This window comes from Carassius auratus, chromosome 30, assembly GCF_003368295.1.
Source record: "Carassius auratus strain Wakin chromosome 30, ASM336829v1, whole genome shotgun sequence".
Classification (NCBI taxonomy): Eukaryota; Metazoa; Chordata; class Actinopteri; order Cypriniformes; family Cyprinidae; genus Carassius; species Carassius auratus.
The window spans coordinates 14376839-14397209 of NC_039272.1; the positions used below are offsets into that span (position 1 = coordinate 14376839).

Sequence of the window (20371 nt, forward strand, 5' to 3'; positions counted from 1 at the left end):
AAAAAAAATTTTTTTGTTGTTGCTGAAACCTTGTTCGATTCTTCATGTTTCTTGGATTTTTTTTTTTTCAGAATTATTTGATTAACAGAAAGTTCAAAATAACTTATATATGTTCATTCTTTTTAACTTTCTATTAATCAAATAATTCTGAAAAAAAGTAAACTGAATATATATATATATATATACACACACACACACACACACACACACAGTGTGGGTAAAATTATAAAGCAATGCACTCAAAAACAACATCTGTTCAGTCATTACATCAATATTTTACATCAATATTTGTAGTCGTAAACACTCTGAATTTCACTGAAGCATGGTTTTGAGACAGGTATAATAAATATATATATATATATATATATATATATATATATATATATATTCTCCTGTAGTATAAAAACTAATTGATATAGTGCTTCAATGAAATTCTGAGTATGTTCATGACTTGTCCAGCATGACAGAAAGACTGATAGGCTACAGCTACATTACAGATAATCAAATTGATAATAAAAACAATCACTAAAAGCTTTATTTTCCAGAGGCATGATATTTAAAATTCTGTAACCATATCCTAGTGAAATTTCAATGCATGAAAAAACTGATTAGAAAACAGCCCTGATCTTTGCTCCTGAGGACATGGAGTAAAAAAAAGCCAGCAGAGCTTGTCCTTCTGTTCTACTACTACTTTCTTTTTTGCTTATTACAATCAACTAAAAACCCTGTTTTTTATACCAAGTATATAATAGTTGATGCTTAAAAATGTATAAAAGTTTAATATGCTAGTGCCTATATCTCATACAATTGTAGAGCCTCGCCATCATCCTAAGATAAAAACTTTGTGAGACATGCATTCAGATAAAAAAAAAAGGCCCAAAACACCTTTGATTAAAAGTATTATTACAAACGCCATCAACAGCATGTTGATAATAATAAATGATCTGTGTATCTCTGCATAAATTGTCCTTCCTTGGAGCTGAGATTCAGCAAATGATGCTTTGCACTCCTAACCATATTTATACGTAAAAGGTCTCCGCATATCTTGTTGTACGTGTGCAGGACTCAGGGTTGAGTTATTGCTATAGCTGTGTTAGCTGACTGGATGTGCTCCACCTGAGCAACGGTCTGATCACCGAGCGCTTGCACTGAGCTGTCTGCATGGTTCTGGCCTGGAACAGTCTCAGAGTATCTACATCTTGAAGAGCCACACTGACAACGGAAGTACTTTTTCTTGATTTGCCAGTAGGGATCACCATAGTCAAACCTGATGGAAGAGAAAAGAAAATGAGTTTTAAATCAAGCAACCTGGGGAATTACTTTGATTGCAAATGTGTCAATATAAATGTGTGGATAAATGTAACAAACAATGAGGGGGAAAAGAATAATGAAGGTTTACCCAAGCTCGTCTCCAGCTTGAATAGCCTTGCTTGCATAGAGTGCAATTCGAGGAAAGCGCATGTCCTGGTGTTTGGTGAATACCCGCACCGGGAATAGATTGGGTTCACAAAGGTGATTCATAAACCTACTAACATTACCATAAAACTGGGCATCAATGCAGTAGACCTCTCCAGCCTAAAAACAAAATCACCATTAAATACACTATCCAAATGAACTGTGCGTGAGCTCCTTTCACATTTTAATATACGTTAGCGCCCCCTGAAGGTGACATTTTTGCACAATTTTAGACAAACCTCTAAACTTGCCTTATTGTCTAGGTTAAACGTGTACGAGTCATTTTCCCGAACATTAGCTTCCCCATCTGAAATGATTTCACCTGCAAACCTGCACACAGAGAAAAATCCTCAGGGCACAAGTATTGGACCGAAACTGCATGAGATTAATCACGCCTGAATAATTGATAATTCCCCTAATGGCTTTCATTTTCGTAGCACATTTGGCATTAAATTAATATCCTTGACACTGGAGTCAGTAGGAGAGTTCTTTAGAATGAAGGCATAGCTTCCTTAATATGCTGCATGTAATTTTGTAATGTTCAAATAATTCAACACCAGGTTAACTATAATAATAAACATTTAAAATGGGCCTTAGCAAACTAGCAAAGTAAGCCTCAAGATAACAAAATTATATATAAATCAATTGATGTATATATTCTAATAAAGTAATATCATAATATGTATATAAACTTAATATTAATATGTATTATTTTTTTCTTTAAAGAACCAGGATTCCTACTGCCCTGGATTTCGACAACTGGATTGTTTAAAAAAACAAAATAAACAAAATTAAATAAACAACTGGGAAAAGTTATAAAGCCTTTGAATACTGTCGTGGATCTGTGTTCATTTCTGTGTATGTTTATTAATGCGTAAAGCAACTGATGTAAAGAGAGGGTCATACTCGCATACAAAAGTTCCCTCAGGAATATCCTGCAGTGCTCTGACCCCCCAGCCCATCTTCTCAGTCCTAAACACCTGCAGTCTGATCCTAAAGACCAGAAAAATGTAAGTACATAAATTAGGAGTTTACAACCTATTTAGGGAATATGCAAGAATACATCTATTTGTTACATTACCGAAGGCCATTCTGTATCACTCTATTTCGGCACGTTCTCCAACAGGAACAGGCATGGTTACACTCAAACAGGAAGGGTGGATCATCCCTGCAGAACTCTTTCAACAAGCGGCCATCCTGGGCACCAGGAAATGATAAATGCTAATAATTTTAGGCATTACACAAATCCCCCTCTAATCATATGGTCATACACAGCACAAACATGATTGGTGACTATTAATATGTTGTGAAACAGCTGCTAAAGAGCTGGGATTGGCAACATTTATTGTTTATGTCACTCTATCATTACCATGTCATTTAAAATGAATATATTAGCACTAGCAGCATCTTACCTTGTCATACCAACAGCGCATGCTGAGCTGGCCACAGATACAGCTGCTTGATGCACAGTCATCTTTACAACTGCAGTGCTATTCCAGTGAGAGATCGAGAGAGAGACGAGCATTTCATAAAGCTGTAATAACAGCATTAACCTTGTTACGGCTTTTGACACTACGACTCTCAGCCTCTTACCTGTAAGTGTGTTATGTTCTCGTCTATATTCACTTGAGAGGTAAAGCAGTTCTCTGGAATGTATTTGAAGTTGCTGGGACAGGGCTCATGGTCCATCCCATTCACACACGGCACAGGGACATCCTCATAGCCTCGGGACACATCTCTGGAACACAAGGACAACAGACCCACAATCACATCAAATATTTACCCGCATGTGCCAAACATTAAATATATTTTAAGGCCATTCTAAGTGGCGCATTGGCACGCAAAAATAAGCAGAACGAAGACTCAGAAATGTGTGGATACTTTAGATTTCTTGAAGTCAAGCTAAACGAATGGATTATTGATTCAGCTGTAGCCAGTTTTGACTGGTTTTCAGTATGGACCCGAGACTGCAAAGATCTTGTTTGAAAAGATGTAGTACTGATTCATTCAAGATAAATACTGCATTACAGTACAGTACATGGACTTGAGATTCAGAGCAGTTTCAAAAGAGAGTAGCAAATTCTAGCTTACAAACCATACAGAAGCCACAAATTATTTTTCTCACAGTGCAACATTTTGTGTATTATCAATATTAAAAATAATAATTAGTTAGCGTTTAACAACATACTGGTCTTCCACTTTTTTACCATTAATTGTGATAATACAGTAAGATATCATTATGCACAAGGAGCCTCAAAACTGAGATCTAAGCTCACCATCATCAAGTCTGTTTGCGATTACATAAAGGGACAGAAAAAAACCAAACTAAACCCCTAAGAACTGTAGAAGCATCTCCAAGATGCTTGGAAAAAGAATAAAATATGTAACAAAATACTGTCTGTGATCTTACCCTGCAAAACAGAAAGAATTCAGCATAGTGCTTTTGCATTACCTGCAGAGGAGTCTTTCTCTTAAGCTGTCTCTGCCTCTCCTAGCGTCTGTCAGCTTCTTATTGGTGTTGAGGATAGTCCACATCTTGGAATTTATACTACAGCACTCCAAAGGAGTCTCGCCGTCCTTGTTTTTCAGATTTACATCTGCTCCTCGAGACAGAAACAGCCTAGAGACAAAACTTAAGATTAATCTTTTTACAACTTACAGTTTCAGCCACAAAACCTTTGAATTTTAATTCTCTATAGTTAACCCTCCACAACTCACACTGATATTTTCCCATCTCTAAGAAGCTGCTTTAACACAATCTATATTTTATAAAATGCTATAGAAATAAAGGTGACTAGAAAAATTTAATGTAGACACTATAATGCTCAATATGGCGGTCAGTACATTTTGGAGATTTTTGTCATTCAATTTATTTGAAAGTCATTCACTGAAGCAGATTTGAGCTGTACTTGAATGTCTTTTGCCTGCGGAGAAAACCAGTTTGTTACCCAGATGGCCTCAAGTGAACTGACAGCCCCTAAAGGGACCTTGGGACAACATGAATAGTTCCTTTATATTTCAGTGCTCTTAAAGGGTCTTGCTCCCAGTTACCTAGGTATACTCTTTTTGTTCTACACTTACATTACACAGTCCAGCTGGTTCTGTCTGACAGCAATGTGGAGCGGTGAGTCTCCATGGATGTTCACAGCATGTAGGTCAGATCTCTTGTCAAGCAACAGCTGAGCGATCTCATCACAGCCAGAGAATGCTGCCCAGTGGAGGCAGACATTCTCCTCCTAGATAACACATCAGACCCCAACTAAAAAATTCATCTCGTATCTATCATACATAAGCACTCACTACTACTGTGAGTGAGATGAAACACTCACATACCTTATCTCTTATTTGGACATCAGCTCCTGCTGAGATCAGCATCTTCACCTGCTCTAGATTCATGTTCTCAGTTGCCCAGGTAAGAGGAGCCCAACCGCCATCATCCTGACCAAAAGAAGACGACCTATAATCTTCAATTATTAAGCACTCCAGTATCTAAGAATGTGTTTTTGTTGTCAAAAACTCCTTACAACATCCTCACAAAAGTCTAATTAAAATGTAATTTAAGGGTAAATAAATATGGCATGTGCACAAAAATGTATATTCTATATAACAAACTCATGCACATTGTTACCTTACAGTTGACGTCTGTGGATGGCATGGAAACAAGAAACTGCAGCACACCTGTGTGTCCTCTTCTGGCTGCCAAGTGAAGACATGTAGAGCCTCTCATATCCTGTGAAGGCGGCATAAATCACTAGATTTTAATCATGCAAATACATTGCAGTCCGAACACATCGCATACAGCAGCTTAGCAATTTCAATACCTCATTAACTCAATGAGATAAATGCATAACATTTTGTATTTCACAGTTGACTGACAGATGAAGGCTGGCTATCGTACCTTATGCCCAGTAGAAGCACCAGCTTTCAGTAAGTATTTCACTGTTTCTAGATGATTGTTCTCACAGGCATACATCAGAGGAGTCCTCTGGTCCGCATCACACATGTCCAGGTTTGCACCAGCCTATAGAGATAAAGAAAACATTTATATTACTAATTACTCTATTCAAATGTTTTTTATAAATAAAATAAGAGAAAATAAGTTTCTTGAGCACCAAATCAACTAATCAGAATGGTTTCATAAACATACAGACCTTAAGATTTCTGAATGGTAGTGTATATTAAGAAACATAGATAATTTCTGAATGTGGATGTGTGCTATTAGTGTAAGCAGTACCTGCACTAATATATGGCAGATCTCTTTATGTCCCTCCTCAGCAGCACAATGCAAGGAAGTCTTCCTCTTCTCACTGTCCATCCGCAAATTTGGGTCCACACCTTCCACTGATTACCATCAAAAGAATAACAGTTATTAATCACAAATAATCTAGTACATCATGCATATATCTTGAGAAAAATCCTACCCAGCAAATGCAGGATCCTCTGGAGCTCTCCTCTCTTTGCAGAGAAGTAAAGCTGCTTTGGGGGCAGCTTGAATTTCTTATACCTTGAAAAATATGCAATGCCTGTTTTAAACCATAGGCAACAAAGCAAATCTACAAATGGTGAAAAATCAAAAACTATAATGCATTTATTTAATGATATAGGATTTTTACAGGACCAGGACACAGATCCTTACTTCCCATCCTCGAGTGCATTTAAAACACTTTCCAGTGATTCTTTAGCAGGATCTATCACTCCACCAACAGTTACAGAGTCCAATTTAGCCCTGCTGTAAGACACAATAATAAAAGATATATTACAACGTAACCAGTGTGAGCAAACAGATCATTATATAAGATACAGAGAAATATTTTCAAACACCGGGATGACCTGATTTAAACTTACTCCATTAAGGCGGTGTCTCTTTTGTGTGCGGGCACAGCGGCTGTTGGCACTGCACAGTCAGGTTTGGGGATCGAGACCTCCTTAGCATGACTAGCCTCCTCGCCGCAGTGAGGGCAGTAGACCTGACCTCTGATCAGAGAGGCACAGCTCCGGTGAAAGCGGTGAGAGATGTTCCCATCTGGCTGACATTCCATAAACGTCCCCTGGATTAGACAGATCGCTATAATATTAATTTAGTCATTTCAGTGTATCAGGGTTTATCTCCCAAGTTGAACTATTAAAGGTGCAACTTTTTGTAATTAAAAAACGGTAGATGCTAAAGAAATTAATAGCACTTAAAATGTTTCAAATCAAGCACACTCACACTCACACCTGTTGAATTCTACATGGACATCACAAACACTTATTAATCATGGCTGGCTGCTAATAGCTGATAAAATATATTAACAGCACATTTCTACAATGAACAGTATTTATTTGATAAAAACAAAAATGAATAATGAATGTGTATACATTGTTAATTTTGGGATACTCTGGGAAAGCTCTTAATTCATTGCCACAGGAAATAAATTACATTTTAAAATATGTTATTATCTTATGACGGTTATAATGATAATATTTCACAATATAACTGTTTAACTGTATTTTTAGGCTACGTTTACAAAGCGTTGTAGTCAAAAATGGAAAAGTTTTCCCTTGCGTTTTTAAAATTTCCACATATACACGACAACGTCTTCAAAACGTTTCGCGTTTACACAATTCTGCAAAAATGGCCAAAAACGCTGTATTACATACGCCAGAGGCCAGTAGTTGGTGCTGTCACCTTGTTAGTAAACAGTACCTTAAGGGAAGCGATGATTATATGGATATGACTCTGCTGTTGGTTGTAATATTGGTGAAGTAAAACCCCACTTTACAGAAGAAGCGTTAGCAAACTCTTGAGCTGCAACAGTACCATGTACTGTTGCCTTTAAAATTGACACGTACTGCACATGTTGTCACCGTTTTCAAAGATTTCCATATTGGGTGTTTACACAGAAACAATAATGGTGCCTTTTTCAAAAATTTAAACCCATTTTCAAAAACATGCGTTTTCAATCACCAAAACACTGTTGTCGTGTACACGAACAGTCAAAACTTGTAAAAAGTTTCTAGTTATTGGCTGAAAACATTGTTGTTTAAATGGCCCCTTAATCAAATAAATTCAGGTTTAAAAAAAACAATTCTGAAAGCTAGTGTATGATTAACTTACAGCCCTGCAGAAGAAACCACAGCCTGGGCAGCTCTGGTGTTTCACCATGCCTGCACGATGATCCTCGCACAACACCAGCAACGGAATCCTCATAGAGGGACGCATCATTTCCTGCTTCAGAATCACCTTCCGACATAAACTCAACTAGAGAGAGAGAGGGAAAAAAATCTAATTCACTCAAAAACAATTTCTTTAATACTTTCTTGAAATGGATTCCAATATTTACTAATCAAACACATTAGTATAATGCTATCATACATAAAACAATATATATACTACAGTTACTGTGGGAAGGTAACTGTAACTGGTGCAGTGGTGTGATGTACTTAATGATTTCATTCTGTTATCCTTTCAACGACAGATGTTTTGAAACATGGCACATGTTCTACCTTTCCATCAACACTCTCTACAGCCATGCACTTCCCCTCAGCAAGAGTTACTACATCCTGGTTCTTCGGAGCCTCCATGCGACAGCTACACAGTGGAGGTTCCAACGTGTCATCAGCCTCCATGTTCTCTTTATCCTCCGGCAAACCTGATAAACACAAGCACAAAGTCCACTTTAGGTACTTGAGGGTTACAGTTTTAGCCCTTTGATACTAGACTATCCTAGGCTACTAAACCCTTCCTGATCTGACATTTCTTTTCTTTTTTTTTATTATGGTGTATAAAATCAAGCCAATATGCAACAAAAAGTTGTTTATTTTTACCAAGGGGCTGTTTGTTGCCATGTGGTTTTATTGTCTAAAAACCTGCCTCTGCTCATTCTGAGATCGACCTATTATATGAAAACAAACAGATAGAAAGTACACACATTTCATGAGGTGGCAGTATGAAATACATAAGAAGTGGACTTCAATTCTATTGTCTTCAGGTGCAGATAATATCGACCTGTGGGGACTGCCGTGAACATGCTTTCATGAGCCAGAGCATGCAGAGGCAGCTCGGTGTATTCTTCAGCGTGGTCTTGTGGAAGGTCCTCCGGTTCCTTGTTCTTATGCGCTTCTGCAGTTTCACTCTCAGCCGCTGAAACCTGCTTCTCTGGTTTCTCAGAACTATTTTTGAATGCCTCTTCAATGGACATCTGCCCACCTTTGGAGCCAGCGGTACGTGAATTCTTCTGCAGGGTTTGGAAACAAAGATCTTGAATGTTCAAGATTTGGCCAAGATGAATAACTTCATTTCACACACGTGGAAGTAGTCGAATGTGTAAAATACCAGACCTGCTCAGATGAAGAGGTAAACGAGACATTCGGTTTCTTGGACACTTTTGGTTTCTTTTTGGGAACAAAATTATATAAGCCCATTTTTCTTTTCTTCTTCTTGGAGGCTGCAGAAGAATACAAACAGAGGAGCATACAATTGGTTTTACTATCTTGTGTTCAAAGAGAGCAACTAAGTTTTTTAACTAAAAAATTCCCACCTGTTTGTGTTGAGTCTTTGAGTTCCTGAGGTAAACGGAGATGCTGTGTTGGCGAGGACTCCGTGTCTCTCTCAAACACACTCTTCTCTCTGTTCATTGTCTATGTTGTTGCATAAATGAAAATAGACATATATAAGTCTTTTTTACAATTTTACAATTTACTGATTTTGCTGTATTTGGTGCGCATAAGAATAAATAAAAATGTACTGTCACTGAGTTCTTATTGAACGGAACTGCATACGGTACTTAAGAAATATAATTTATGGAAGTCCCAATCATAAAACTGTTTTGTCACAGGCTCTTTGAATTTGATTATGTATCAGTATAAATATCTAACCACGTTCAGAAATGTCTGTTTGTCCCCTTAACGCACACATATTAGGTTATCATCAAAAGCCATGCCTTCCACATTTTCCTGACTCATTAATATAAACTAGACAGTACATAAGCAAGCAGCAGGCTACCTTCAGAGCAGATGGAGCTGGTGCTGGTCTAACCATGGTTTTCCAAGCCAAACGTGGCGGAGCAGGATTCACAGCTTTTAACTCCTCCGGCCCTCTCTGGGCATCCCCTTCCTGTCTGGCTGCAGGTGAGGACAAAGTGGGGATGCTCTTGGCGGCATTACCAGACTCAGAACTCTGTGTTTCTGAAGCATCTTGTTTATCTTGCTGGATAGAGCCATGATTTCCTGAGATGATGTTTTCAGCTGGCAGCTTGAGGGATGTCTGGCCAGGGAGTAACAGAAAGCCGGTCCCTGTGCTCTTCGTGCTGTCTAGATCACTCTGTTTAACAGCTTTTGGAGCAGCACCAAGGGATTTTGTCTTCCTGCCTCTTTTCGGTGGGTCCGCAGGGCTGTCCATACCTACAACCACAACATGATAAAATATGTGACCATATACCACAAAACCAGTCATAAGTAGCATGGGTATATTTGTAGTAATAGCCAACAATGCACTGTATGGGTCAAAATTATCAATTTGTTCATGCCAAAAATCATTACCATATTAAGTACAGAAAAAATAGTACTATAATAATAGTAATAGAAAAATGTGCAATATGCATTGCTTAAAACTTAATTAGGACAACTTTAAAGCTGTTTTTCACCGTCAGATTCCAGATTTTCAAATAGTTGCATCTTAGACCAACCATACACCAATGGAAAGCTTACTCATTCAAATTTCAGATGATATATCAAAAAATTTACCCTTGTGACTGGTTTTGTGCTCCAGGATCACATATAATACTAATAGGCTAGTGACAAATGGTCAAAAAGTGCTTTAGTTTTCGAGATACCCCTACCGGAGGTAGAACTAAACCCAACAATGTTTTTCCTCATCTCTAAGGTCTCCCATATATGAAATGGATTCTTGGCTAAAAATATTTTACTGCTAAGATTGTTAAATTAACAGATATTGTTATACACCACAAAACCAATAAAGGACTAAAATATAGCCTGTCCGTATGGGAGTTAAGGCATATAAACTAATGTAGATCAATCACACAAGCTCTGAGAGCTTTGAAACTTGACATGTTTGTAGTCAGGAAGTTGATTTAACTACTAGAAAAGACTGGATGTGAATATCTTGATGTATGGAATAAATAGAGACATGTAAACACATATCTAAAATAAGCGGACATGCATAAATTTAATATCTATGCAGAATGTTTTCATTTACTTTGTGCTTGCTTTGCCTGGCATTATCATAGAAACACATATGATGGCTTGTTGGAAAGGTGGGGTTGTGCTGAATCCAGCAATACCAAATATGTAAATATATGATAAAAGAGAAGTATTCTGTCACTCAATGTATGAGGTGTCCAAAATGAATGAAAATGGAACACTGACATAATTGAGTCCAAACCCATTCATTATCAGTGGTGAGAAGAATGTTGAGAAATTCAAATATAAGAGACATCAAAAAATATTTAATATGGCACCTTGTACTATATGGAAACAAAGATTGAAATCGAAAGATAACACCTTACCATAGCACAAACAGGAGACCAGGAGTTTTAACTTAATGAACTTAATAAAACTATAACTTAACTTCACACAATACAATTTAAATTATTAATATGTAAATATATAATAAAAGAGAAGTGTTCTGTCACTCAATGTATCAGGTGTCCAAAATGAAAGAACGCTGGACAAAATAGCCTCAAGTCCAAATCACATTATCAGTGGTGAGAACAATGTTGACAAATACATTGTTACTGCAAAGTAACTTACATTAGGTAAGTGCTGATCTATATTTATGATACATTTAATAATGATACATTTCATAAGGCACAGTATACTATACAATTCATATGAACCACAGATCCAATTGAATCAGGTTAACATTGGAATGGAACACCTTTATTAAAATATCGTCACTGACGGGCAGAATCCTCGCATGTCCAAATTTTGTCTATTTCATATTTTTTCACAATTCAATGCTATTGGTCAAACCCCACGTGGTAAACAATCTAAAGTGTTGAAAATAGATTGAGAGCAAATCTCTTAACTCAATTGGGCACTTCAACTGTCTGAGAATCCTCGTAACGCCACCTCTTCTTCACTCCACGGCAGGAGTTCCACGGCATTTTGTGTCCTCAGGATTTAAAGTCACAACGATTGAGAAATCCTCGTCGAGCAACACATAAAGCAAGCCTTAACTCGGATTTTATCTATTTTAAACTATGATATCAGTTATTGATGTATTTTAAATGTCTACTTATTACTAGGCAAGCCAAGGCAAGTTTATTTATATAGCACATTTCATACACAATGGTAATTCAAAGTGCGCTTTACATAAAATAAAGTAAAATAATCATGAAGAAAAATAATAAAAATAAAGACAAGCAATTTTAAAACTTTTAAAATTATGAAAAAAACTACTTAACTAAAATGAATTTAAAAACAGTTAGAAAATGATTTTACATAAAAAAAAGTGAAAATATAGTGCAATCAGTTCGGACATTGCACAGTGATCATTCAATAAATGCACAGCAAAACAGATGGGTTTTGAGTCTAGATTTAAATGTGGCTAGTGTTTTAGCACATCTGATCTCTTCTGGAAGCTGATTCCAACTGCAGGCAGCATAGTAACTAAAGGAGGACTCCCCTTGTTTTGTGTGAACCTTTGGTACTTCTAACTGACTCGATCCTAGTGATCTGAGTGCTCTGTTAGGTTTATATTCAGTGAACATATCTGCAATATATTTCGGTCCTAGGTCATTTAGTGACTTATATACGAGTAAAAGTACTTTAAAATCAATCCTAAATGTAACTGGAAGCCAGTGTAAGGACCTGAGGACTGGTGTGATATGCTCAGATTTTCTGGTTCTAGTCAGAGTCCTGGCAGCAGCGTTCTGGATGAGCTGCAGCTGTCTAATGCTCTTCTTGGGAAGGCCGTTGAGGAGCCCATTACAATAGTCCACCCTGCTGCTGATAAAGGCATGAACAAGTTTCTCCAAGTCTTGGCTGGAAACAAAACCTCTAATTCTTGCAATGTTTTTGAGATGATAGTATGCTGATTTAGCTACTGCTTTGACATGACAACTGAAACTCAGACCGGTCTCCAGAATCACACCAAGATTCCTGACATGATTTTTAGTTGTTTGACCCCTAGAGTCAAGGTATGCATTCACCTTGAACACTTCATGTTTGTTTCCAAATGCAATGACTTCAGTTTTTTCCTTGTTTAGCTGAAGAAAGCTCTGGCACATCCAACTATTAATTTTATCAATGCATTGGCAGAGGGAGTCAATAGGCGGATCTTTTGTGACGTCATTGTTCATGTTTGTCGCGTTGCATCATGGGAATCGTGTGGCAGGAAACACCGCTAGATACCTGTAATTTGATTGTTTTGCACGTTTGGAGGAGGATTTAGAGAGAGGATGGTTCACTCTTGCTGTGTGGTCGATTGTACGGTTAGTTGGGGGCCTAATTCCCTCCGAAAAGGATAGCGAAAAATGAAAGAAATGGTTGCGTGCAATTAGGCGATTGAACCTGGACGTTCCGAAGAAAGCCTGCAGTTTCTGATCGAGTTTGTGAGGCACATTTTGTTCATGGTAAGTCTTAGTGACTATGTATTTATAGAAGATTGAATAAAAATAAATAAAACTGAGTCAAATCAACCGAGTCATATGTTTTCGCTTTCTGATTCAGGTGTCCCAAACCCTTAATCCACAGCACCCAGACTATGTTCCTCACATCATTCTGTAGCTGTGCTTTGCTGCAAGCCTCACTAGTACATGCAGCATTTGTAAGTCCTATCCTGACAACTTTAAACATTAAAGCTGCTACACGACTGCATGTTTCTCCAAGACTGGATTTGAAAGAAGGAGAAATGTGTAAGCTGTGATATACAATTTTTCACCATTAGTACAGACGCCATTGAAAGTCTCACACTGAAAACAATTGAATTGGTACAACAGTCACTACATTTTCAGTAAATAAATAAGTAAATAAGAACACTGATCAATGAAGACTTACCCGGCTTTGCAGTCGCAGTGAGCAGTGATTATTTCGCCGTTCTCTTTGGCGATCACCCACGGGAGATGCGAATCATGCTGTGACTCTCCTTGGCCAGGTCTAACCTCTGCTTTTAGCACGATCACTGCTTTCTGCTTGGCAGAAAAGACTGGCCCAACTTTTCGAGAAACAAAATAATCATGGGCCTTCAGACTTTTGAAAGCCTTTAATCTTTCATGAGTGAAGGGTCCAGGGGTTTCTATTAAATAAGAATAAATGTCTCCCCAGCAGATTGGTGGCCAAGACACGGGCGAGTCGGACCAACATTTTTTGTCATCCCAGATCTCATATGGGCTTTGAATAGCTTCGATTTTGTCACCAATACAAACTTCTCTCCAAACCTCCGGTCTTCAGATGTTAAAGTGCTTATATATTGAGGATTTTGCCCGCTAAAGGCCCGTTCACACCAAGCACGATAACTATAAAGATAACGATAAAGATATAGTTCTAAAAATCGTTCTCAATATTAAAGAATAGCAGAGTCCACACCATAACTATAACGATAAAGAAACGATATCGTTGGAATCACTTTCAGAACGATTTTTCCCCCTGATGAACTATAAAACATTGCCAACCAATCAGAATCAATCCTGCTGTAATGAGCTCGAGAATTTAAAGCAGCAGACATGCCGCGTCCGCTTAAAATACACAGACAATATCGTTCGCTGGTGTGGACGCTAATATCGTTATCTTATAGTTATCTTTATAGTTATTGTGCTTGGTGTGAACGGGCCTTAACTCACTTGAAAGTGCTTGTTGCGTCTTTACAGCCCGCCATACTGTTTGTTTTGTTGCCACACAACCACTCGCGTATGCGTACAAAGATGTCATCAAAGATCCTCCTATTGGGCTGTAGTAATTTGGAGATAAGGCTAGGTAAATCTGGGTATCATCAGCATAGCTGTGATAGGCAATTTGGTTCTTTCTGATTATTTGACTTAGTGGAAGCATATACAGGCTAAACAAGAGCGGTGCAAGAATTGACCCTTGTGGCAATCCACATGTCATGGACGTCCACTTAGACTTATGCTCTCCTAGATTCACATAATAGCCTCTCCCTTCTAAGTATGACCTGAACCATTTGAGTACCATCCCAGAAAGCCAGACCCAGTTTTCCAGTCTCTCTAGTAGTATGTTATGATCGATAGTACTAGGGCTATTATTACTAGGCTTATTATACATGTGCATTGAAGTTTTAAAATGTATCTAATTTCTAATTCTACTTGTATTTAATTAAATGTTTTGGATACCAGCATTAAATTATTGTTTTTATTATTATTTTACTGACTCAAAGTTGGCACTGTGCATGTAAAATGCCCCAAGTAGGCAAACAGGTTTTATTTATGGGAGAAAAAAGGTCTGTCTACTGGCGCCAAGTAAGCCTATCTTTGTATAACTCTTTTTCATTTCTTACAATAATGAATGAAAATCATTAGGTTAGATACATTTGAGTAGGCTTGTTTTGTAAAAAATCCATAGCTGTAATGCTTCAGTAATGTTCCACACAGCTGTACTGCTCCACACAGCTCACGCTGAAAAGCGACGCAGTGCCTTACTCGGAGACTGGCCCCATTCTCTCTTGCGCGGCTGCTTCGCTATCATCATCGGATGCCTATCAGAATCCGGGAGTTAAGACCGCAGTTTGAGCCAGTGGCTTGAATTGATATGGCTCAGGCCCTGGCCCTGTGTCCTCAGACACCTCGACATCCTCCACTTCAGGTGAAGGTGGGGGAGAAAAGTACTCTACTTCAAATGAACGCTCTGTGCAAAACTACTTGCGTCACTAGAGTCACTCTCCATTTTAGCGACTCTAACAGCAGCTGTCAATTAATCTGTCACTGAGGGTCTCAGGTTCACGCCCCACCGGCTCAGCCCTGCCCTTGGTTTGTCCCCTCTATCTCTGCTGTGCTCTGCCCACTTTTCAGCATTTTTCAAATATTGCCAGTGGGTGGAGTCAGGCTCTGACCAGGGGTTTAGTTACCCCTTAAAGCCTTATCTCTTGTCAAAAGGCTCGACACGACCGCAGACTTTGATGAACATGCTGGCAGCAGCGACGTCTGTGTCTGTATCATTCTTATCAATGAGTGCATAACCTTGTTACCCCCCCGCTCCCAAGTCATAAATATCTCGTATCTCAGATTAAACATGATTTTGTCCCACCCTCTTTGTTTTTTGATGATGGAAGCATAAAGAAGACAACAGCAGCTGCCAAGTGTAAAAGAACCATCAGCATATACCATTGATGGCATGGATCTTCTTCAAATGCTCAATGATTCAATGATTCAGCCTTTCAAACGTACAATGATCTGGGTGAGTGTGTCTTGAAAAAGATCGCAACTTTAATGGGAAAGGAAGGTAACAGCTGTGTCGTTATAGTTTTTGATAGATATGACCACCAACACTCAATCAAAGATCTTGAAAGACAAAGAAGAGGCAAAGAAGAGGCACCAAGATGGGCATCCTAGCACCAACCTGGATGAGCTGAGGTGTCAGCAGCAAATCTACCCCCAACAGAAGATGGCTTCCAGCAACATGTGCTGAGAGCCGTGTACCAAACAGCAGTGTGGCATCACAGCCACCTGGCCAAACCTCTTCTCTGGAACCCAGTTGGTAGAGGATGGAGGCTCAGAGAAGGTGGCTGTATTTAATCTGTGATGTTCCAGAAGGCACCAGCACCTAAAGGAGTTAGAGACCTCACCCACCTCTACTGTAAAGATGGAAACTGCACCGATGACACCAAATGCCAGTGTCTTTCTGTGGGCTTGACCTGCACAGGGTTTTGCTCTTGCCCTGACTGTCCAAATATGACCCACTTTGTCACTGATGACAATGTGGATGAGTGGTGTGTTGCAGTTGTAACATCATGGGGGGTTGACCCCAAAATGTTCCAAGAGGGTCTGGCTGCAGGCTTGTACTTGCACTCTCAGACTTGCACACTCAGACATTTGTACTTCCGCTAGTGACATCACTTGCAGTCTTTATTTTTTTTTTTCTTTATTTTTTTCATTACTTTTCATTTGAATTTCCCAACATTTTATAAAGCCAGGTGGTGAAGACAAGAAAAAAGAAACTAAATTACAATGTCACTTGCAATTGCTACTTGAACTCTCCGCTACCTGTGACATCACTTGCAATCAACACAAATCCTGCATGTTGCCAATGGAGACAAGACGCTGTGGTGGTGATTAAATGATTAAAACTAATTTAGTACTATAACGTACAGGGTCCTGCAAGAAAAAGACAAGACTGGCAAATCCATGGCCAGAACACCAGAATATGAACGTTTGCACAAAGTCTCTAGCTAAGCATAGAAAAAAAACACTTAACATGGCTTAATATATTAAGATGCTATTAAAATATCAAATTAAATGTACAGTTCATTAATATAAGGAATATGTATATAGTATTTTCCTCACATACCGCAAAATGTGGCATAATGGACATAGATGAGAAAGGCCAAACTCATGCTTCTCTACTTTATTAAAATACATAACTAATATGTACAGGCAAGCAGGTGAGCCCAGAATAAACGAAACACGCAAAGTTTCACATTAAGCATTTTTCCATATAGAATAAACTGTCTACAACTTGTTTATATCACTGTCTTTGTCCATTAACCTACATTATGTGTTTTATTTATAATGATTTTCTATAGGAGGAAAACGTTTAATGTAAAATTTAACGCACTGCATTCTGTACTCGTCTGCTTGCCTGTACGGAGTTGATCCTTTAAAATCACTTAATGCATAATGCCCGTTCATATTTGCTGGTCTGTATATACTTAGAGTCAACAACAAGACATATAGGCTAGCCTAGGCCTACTAAATTGTCTTTATCATCTTAGTCTGTTATTAGGCCACATTAAGCGTTATGTTGTATGGGAGGACAAAGTTTGCACATTGTGTTCATAGCCATCTGTGTGCCTTGTAGTACATTGAATAATAACTATATATTGAATTTGATCTTTTAATTGAACTTAATGTGTCTGAATACATTATGCCATATCAAGTGTTAGTTTTTTTCTACAGGAGGAAAACGCTTAACGAAAGACTTTGTGCATTGCGTTCATATTCTGCTGTTCTGTGGCCAAGGTCCGTGCTTGTCTTTTTCTTGCAGGACCCTGTACGTTATAGTACTAAATTAGTTTTAATCGTTTAATCACAACCACAGCGTCTCGTCTCCATTGGCAACATGCAGGATTTGTGTTGATTGCAAGTGATGTCACAGGTAGCAGAGAGTGCAAGTAGCGATTGCAATTGACATTGTAATTTAGTTTATTTTTTCTTGTCTTCGCCACATGGCAACTGTTATAAAATTTTGGGAAATTCAAACAAAAAGTTATCAATAAATAGAACTAAATAAAAAATAAAGACTGCAAGTGACGTTGCTAGCAGAAGCAGTGTCTGAGAGTGCAAGTCTGCAGCCAGACCCTTCTCCAATGGTTACCAAAAGCAGTTGATGCTCCAAATGGTTGCTGCTAGAAAATAAACTAAACAGCCTGAGAAGACAGGGCTCATTTCCCCGAAGAGTGTTAGTTTCTTTAGTTAGATTGCCATTTGTTTTATTTAAGACAGTAATTTAAGTTGTATTGTGTGAAGTTAAGTTATAGTTTTATTAAGTTCATTAAGTTAAAACTCCTGGTCTCCTGTTTGTGCTATGGTAAGGTGTTATCTTTCGATTTCAATCTTTGTTTCCATATAGTACAAGGTGCCATATTAAATATTTTTTGATGTCTCTTATATTTGAATTTCTCAACATTCTTCTCACCACTGATAATGAATGGGTTTGGACTCAATTATGTCAGTGTTCCATTTTCATTCATTTTGGACACCTCATACATTGAGTGACAGAATACTTCTCTTTTATCATATATTTACATATTTGGTATTGCTGGATTCAGCACAACCCCACCTTTCCAACAAGCCATCATATGTGTTTCTATGATAATGCCAGGCAAAGCAAGCACAAAGTAAATGAAAACATTCTGCATAGATATTAAATTTGTGCATGTCCGCTTATTTTAGATATGTGTTTACATGTCTCTATTTATTCCATACATCAAGATATTCACATCCAGTCTTTTCTAGTAGTTAAATCAACTTCCTGACTACAAACATGTCAAGTTTCAAAGCTCTCAGAGCTTGTGTGATTGATCTACATTAGTTTATATGCCTTAACTCCCATACGGACAGGCTATATTTTAGTCCTTTATTGGTTTTGTGGTGTATAACAATATCTGTTAATTTAACAATCTTAGCAGTAAAATATTTTTAGCCAAGAATCCATTTCATATATGGGAGACCTTAGAGATGAGGAAAAACATTGTTGGGTTTAGTTCTACCTCCGGTAGGGGTATCTCGAAAATTCAGGGGCATTGTCACTAGCCTATAAGGTATGTAAACAATGTGCATTTCACACCTGACACATGAATCAAATCTGAAAAAGAGTACCAGATGCTTTTGTGGAATGGGATGCATTAACCGGCCTGAACTTGCATTATGAAATCACCTTTTTTGGACTTGGCCATGGCAGGGGGAACCTGGAGCAATCCAAGAAGACCTCCAAGTTCCTTCCTCTGTGAGAATTTACAGTGTTATAATAGGATCATACTAACATGTTTTAGAATAATCAGATATTTAATGTAAAAAATAAATGTGCGACTAAATAATATATAAAAATCGTCATAATGTAAATTATATTGCATGAATGGTTATTTCTTATGTAAAATTAGAAGGGGAAAAAAGGCAATTTAAACGATTCTACATGTGTTCCGATCTTTTTATAAATGTAAAACTGGTATTAATGTGAGGGGAAATAATTTATCAACCGTGCTCTAAAGGGCTGTTTCAAAATCTTGTAAACTGCCTACTTAGAACATTTTTGCCATCAAATGCTCTCTGGCTGGCTGGGCATCACACTAGATTTAGACACAGCCAAATAATCTGTCTCTTCGGCCGTCAAAAACGCTCAATTTTACTTTCTTTGCATTGCTGAAAAGGCATGACAGCCTTATTAAACTCGTGATTTCCTGTGTCCTATTAACTGAGTAATATAACAGCATTTGTTATTGTTTATGTCGAATGCAGCGCTCACTGTGGGCGGATTTACAATGAACAACATGAAACAATGTAGCTAACGGCATGACACCAGCCACACCACAACAAATCTAGACGGAGCATGAAACTATAGACTACCTTCGGCGTGGGGCATTTATCCACAAAAGTGACTGCTTTGCACAAACTTACCCGTTAACTTATGATGGTCTGCATTTTTTGTAAAATAACTCAGCTCATTCCGAAAGTTTAGACGCTTGGCTTGGCTTGGCTTGGCTTGGCTTGTCTTCCTCTCTGCAGAGCACTTCCCTGCTACATGCACCCTGCGACTGTCATGTGACCATACAGCGCCCTCTACTGGTAAGGGGGCGTTTACAGTCTGGCTTTAGACCTCAGGCCCACTATAAACCATTCGTGCACTTTTTTTTTTTATACCTTCTCGGTGCGAAACATAAGTATCGCAATAAATAAATTTTAAAAATACATTATTGGGGAAAAAACAATATTGTTTGTACCTCAACAAATTGATCCCCAAGAATCGCTGTGCCTGTCTGTACTTCTAGAAATTCCTTTGAAATCACCAACACACTTTTCTAATGTGTGGCACTTGGCACTTAAGGTTGAACTGTATAATTTATCCTATGGTACACAAAGCTTGAGTTATGGCCACTGTTGATGATTTCTAACCCTACTGGTGCTTTAATGGATCTTTGCCATGAGCAACAAGTAAAGAATAATGAAAACAGCCTATCAAAGATCCATGTCAAAGTCACAGGAGCGTCAAAGATTCATTTTCATTCTGTTTAACAGTACAAAATGCAGAG

General features: G+C 38.1%; 1 protein-coding gene across 2 annotated transcripts; it reads right to left on the minus strand.

Annotated features, from left to right (window-relative positions):
• Positions 1-509: 509 nt before the first annotated feature.
• ehmt1a (euchromatic histone-lysine N-methyltransferase 1a) lies at positions 510-19892 on the minus strand. 2 transcript variants are annotated; one of them, XM_026211561.1, is made up of 24 exons: positions 19740-19876; positions 19003-19069; positions 9440-9837; positions 8976-9075; positions 8776-8882; positions 8444-8672; positions 7942-8087; positions 7553-7696; positions 6301-6503; positions 6092-6184; positions 5877-5959; positions 5690-5796; positions 5354-5476; positions 5084-5185; positions 4789-4893; positions 4537-4691; positions 3908-4075; positions 3049-3193; positions 2868-2945; positions 2537-2652; positions 2362-2448; positions 1707-1785; positions 1400-1575; positions 510-1267 (listed from the first exon to the last, which is right to left on the minus strand). In XM_026211561.1, the coding sequence occupies exons 2-24, from the start codon at positions 19019-19021 to the stop codon at positions 1066-1068; spliced, it is 3165 nt and encodes a 1054-aa protein (XP_026067346.1). In that variant the 5' UTR covers positions 19022-19069; positions 19740-19876; the 3' UTR covers positions 510-1065. The 2 variants fall into 2 exon arrangements, with proteins under 2 accessions (XP_026067346.1, XP_026067347.1); XM_026211562.1 differs by lacking the exon at positions 19003-19069 and having other exon boundaries at positions 19740-19892.
• Positions 19893-20371: the final 479 nt, after the last annotated feature.

Bases quoted from the DNA above. Each gene is read 5' to 3' on its own strand.
- ehmt1a (XM_026211561.1), bottom strand. The intron at 4,692-4,788 runs GTATGTGAGTGT...TGTGTTATCTAG, and splicing joins ATGTCCAAATAAGAGATAAG to GAGGAGAATGTCTGCCTCCA. The intron at 1,576-1,706 runs GCAAGTTTAGAG...TTTTGTTTTTAG, and splicing joins CGTTTAACCTAGACAATAAG to GCTGGAGAGGTCTACTGCAT.